Source organism: Rhagoletis zephyria, unplaced genomic scaffold, assembly GCF_001687245.7.
Source record: "Rhagoletis zephyria isolate East Lansing unplaced genomic scaffold, Rhagoletis_zephyria_1.1 Rzeph_scaffold_35526, whole genome shotgun sequence".
Taxonomy (NCBI): Eukaryota; Metazoa; Arthropoda; class Insecta; order Diptera; family Tephritidae; genus Rhagoletis; species Rhagoletis zephyria.
In genome coordinates this window covers 1-3,410 of record NW_016192581.1, presented here as the reverse complement: position 1 = coordinate 3,410, position 3,410 = coordinate 1, and the positions used below count along the sequence as shown (strand labels likewise).

Below are 3,410 nucleotides of genomic sequence, written 5' to 3'. Positions count from 1 at the left end.
GATATAAAAAGCGCTACACCATGTTACAGTTTTGCTCGTCACTGTATGTGCATTGGCTTTGCAAGCTTTCGAGAATATCGCTATTGTTTAATTTCTAACCTAACCTATTTATGTTTGTAACTAAATCGCCTAATGCTTTACCAAGCCGTACACGGATGTTTACGCATCAAATTTTATGAGTTCCTGGTACCCACGCCTTTTTCTTGTATTCTCTATTTATGCTTTAAAAGGAGATGAACACAACTAGAATTTGCTTGCAAGAGCTGGCCGATTCCATTTTTTTTCTCCCTCTGCGCATCAGTATGGTTAAGATTTTTGAAGATGAACTTGATTGGTGCACCCTTTCAGGCAACTTATGGGTGTATGTAGCTTGTAAGGGGAATTTCGCTTCAGGTGCTCATAACCATTAGCTTAATCTCTTTATTCCATGAACAAAAGCCTCATTAATCCGAAAATCCCTCCAAAATGATGCTTACTTAACCTCAACCGTGAGTTGGTTTGCGCCGAGACCAAAAATTAAACTTTTTTCTTTGTGAACCTTATTACGATCAAACCTTTTTTCTCCTGGATCTTGGAACAATTTTGCATAGAAGACTAAAGTCCTGAATCGACCGTTCTAAGATTTTCACACATTTTAGACTATTATTCAACAGTGTGAATCACCCTTTTTATCTATACATAAATATGTATCTTATGAGTTTACTACTAAATTTATTGATCTTAAGTAGAAAGCTATTTTGTTGTAGTACAATTAAAACTTATTTCTAATTCGACTGGTGCATTCCTGCAATTTCTTGTCGCCACTGGTTTTCGAGGATGACGACGAGGCGGTATGCGTGCTGCTGGTACGATTTCGTTTTGAGTAATAGCAGAAGATACAGAAACCATTCTGCGGTGTTGTACATCAAATGTTTGTAGGGCTGCGTGATGCCGACGAGGTACGATAGCGCGAATTCGATCTATAATTCAAAGAAAATCGATAGAAGTACAAAAATTTTAACTTTTTTTTTTCATTAGAAAAATAAAAATAAAATGAGAAACCTCCCTAAATGAGAGCAGTTGGGCATGCAATTTTATGAGGTATTTAACAAATAATTTCCCTCCTACCTCGAAATGCCCGTTGTGTAGTCTCTGACCGGTGTTCGCGCTTCGCGCCTATAACTACTAGCGCCAGCTGTCGATGAGGAGGAGGTCGTTGGGTCAAGCAGTGACATGGTGCGATGGTCGTATGTGCGTATAGGTCGACGACCAACGGTCGCATAACCATCCAATGTGGAATTAGTGAGCGTTGCACCACTTGGCAGTGTGCCATTGAATGTATATGAGGAACGTCTTTTCGGGCTGTAGGTATTATAGTAGTTTGCGCTCGCGCCCGCACCTACACCAGCACCCAAACTTACGCCACTTATGGCCNTTGTTCACGATAATAGTCACGGACTGCACTCGGTCCAACAATACTACTCGTGCGCTTGGGCTTCTTATCGTTAAAGCGGCAATAGAAACTGCGACGCTTTATACGATCAATTACACTTTCATTCGGATCGGAACTCTCGCCACGGGTGGGTGATGATAGTTGAGATGCGCGCGAGAGGCGCGACACTGTTGGCGATGGGGAGGCATGCAGCATATAATTATCCTCCGAGCAAACGGACCAATTGTCGAAATAAAGTTCAGGTTCTTCAGTGGGCGATAGGAAGGTCGACGTTGATGCGCAGTCATCCTGGTAACTGCGAGAGTCGGACGAGTAATTGGCAATGTTCTCAGTGGAAGGTGTTAATAAATGATTTCGATTTATTTCGTGCGTAGACGACGTGCGATAGCCTGACGTTTGTGATGTTTGCATCGATGAATTATTATTGGTCATATAGGAATTGTTATTATTTGTGGCATTATCCATCGATTGTAGACTGGAGCTGTTGTTTGAAGAGCTGTTCACCGCACCCGGGTATGGCGGCAGATTTGAGTAAATGCCATTGCCATTTATATAGGCTGCCTTCAAGTTGTTGCGATTTGTTGTGGAATTGTTGTCGATTTTATCCAATTTAGTAAGGTCCAGCATCAGACCCTTGCGCTTGTCTTTATTGCCCTGCGCTACTTCTTTAACCGGGGGCATAACGATATCCTTTTCACCACGACTCTTGGTTTTCAGACTTGTTGCAGTATCGTGCAAACACTCGACACACTGCTTCTCTTCGGTGTTTCCTCTAGGCGTCTTTGCTATTTCGCAGCTACATTTGGCAGTGTTGTCGCATTTCCGGACGCTACCACTATTGTTGGTCAGTAAGTTGGCAGCGATCGCAGCTGAAATGCTATTCGAACGATGGCACTCCGTCGTATTTTGGTAGATGGGCGAAGGTGATGATTCGCGTATTTGACGTTCCATATTGCTTGTTGAACGTGTGCTCTGAACACGCCGGTCAGCGCCACCCGCGTCCTTATCAGTTCGTTTAAAAAGCCCTAGTACTCGATTCACAGCATTCCGATTAAAAGTCCCTGGCATTTCCTCTACGCTGATGGCCCGCTTTATATAATTCGTCTCAGTTGCAGGTCGGGATCTTGGTACTGAACGTTCACGCAATGAACGAATCATCGAATCGATTCGAGAACGCTTATCGGACTTGGCTGGTTTTTCCTTTATTTCGCCATCAGTGTTGAGCGCTTTTTGAGATGCATTTTTTTCAATTGCATTGCTCGATGTAGCGTATTTATCAGTCTTTGTGATTGTGCCATCCAAAGATTTTTTCTTTTTAAGCAGCATGGACTTTTCCTTTATCTTCTCTGGGGAGGCATTATCTGGAGATCTCTTCTTTACGACGGCGCCATTTGCTGAAGAGGCGGGGCTGGATGAGGCGCTTTTCTTTTCCTTGCTCATAGCTGAGTCACGTAGTTTTTCAAATTTCTGTCCTATAGCGTAGAGCAACCCTTTACTTGGCTTCTTTTCGGGTGATTTTTCTTTTATTGCGGGACTGGACTCCTTGGAAGTTTCAACAGGCGTGGTCGTTGTTGATGTTGTTGTGGTTGTTGTTGGTGTAGTAGGTGTGACTGGCAGTGGCTGTGCTAGCTTAGACTTCTTAGAAACCTTAATAATTTTCTTGATGGTATTCGCCTTAATATCACTTGAAGAAGAAGTTTCCACATTCGATTTCATGCTTGGCGTCTGGAGCTCAAACTTTTCCTCGACTGCAAGCGGTGGCGTCGCATCTCGTAGCCTTCCTTCGACTATCGTGGGAATAGCAGCACCGCTACGTGTAACTTTCTTCGAGTCCTTCGGCGGTGTTAGCTTGGATGCTGGATAGCTCTTGGGACGCACAAGTCGACTCTCGCGCATGCTTAATCCTGTGGACTGGGCACATGTGGCCTCATATGCGGCATTTGGCATGTCGGCGGTCATTTCTGGAATTGTATTAGGT

General features: G+C 43.8%; 1 protein-coding gene across 1 annotated transcript; it reads right to left on the bottom strand.

Annotated features, from left to right (window-relative positions):
• Positions 1-33: 33 nt before the first annotated feature.
• On the bottom strand, positions 34-3,400 carry LOC108354390 (putative uncharacterized protein DDB_G0282133). The gene is given in 3 exon segments (XM_017605582.1): positions 34-959; positions 1,108-1,412; positions 1,415-3,400. Coding segments are annotated over 3 exon segments (2,337 nt in total). The 5' UTR covers positions 3,392-3,400; the 3' UTR covers positions 34-904.
• Between the last annotated feature and the right edge of the window lie 10 nt (positions 3,401-3,410).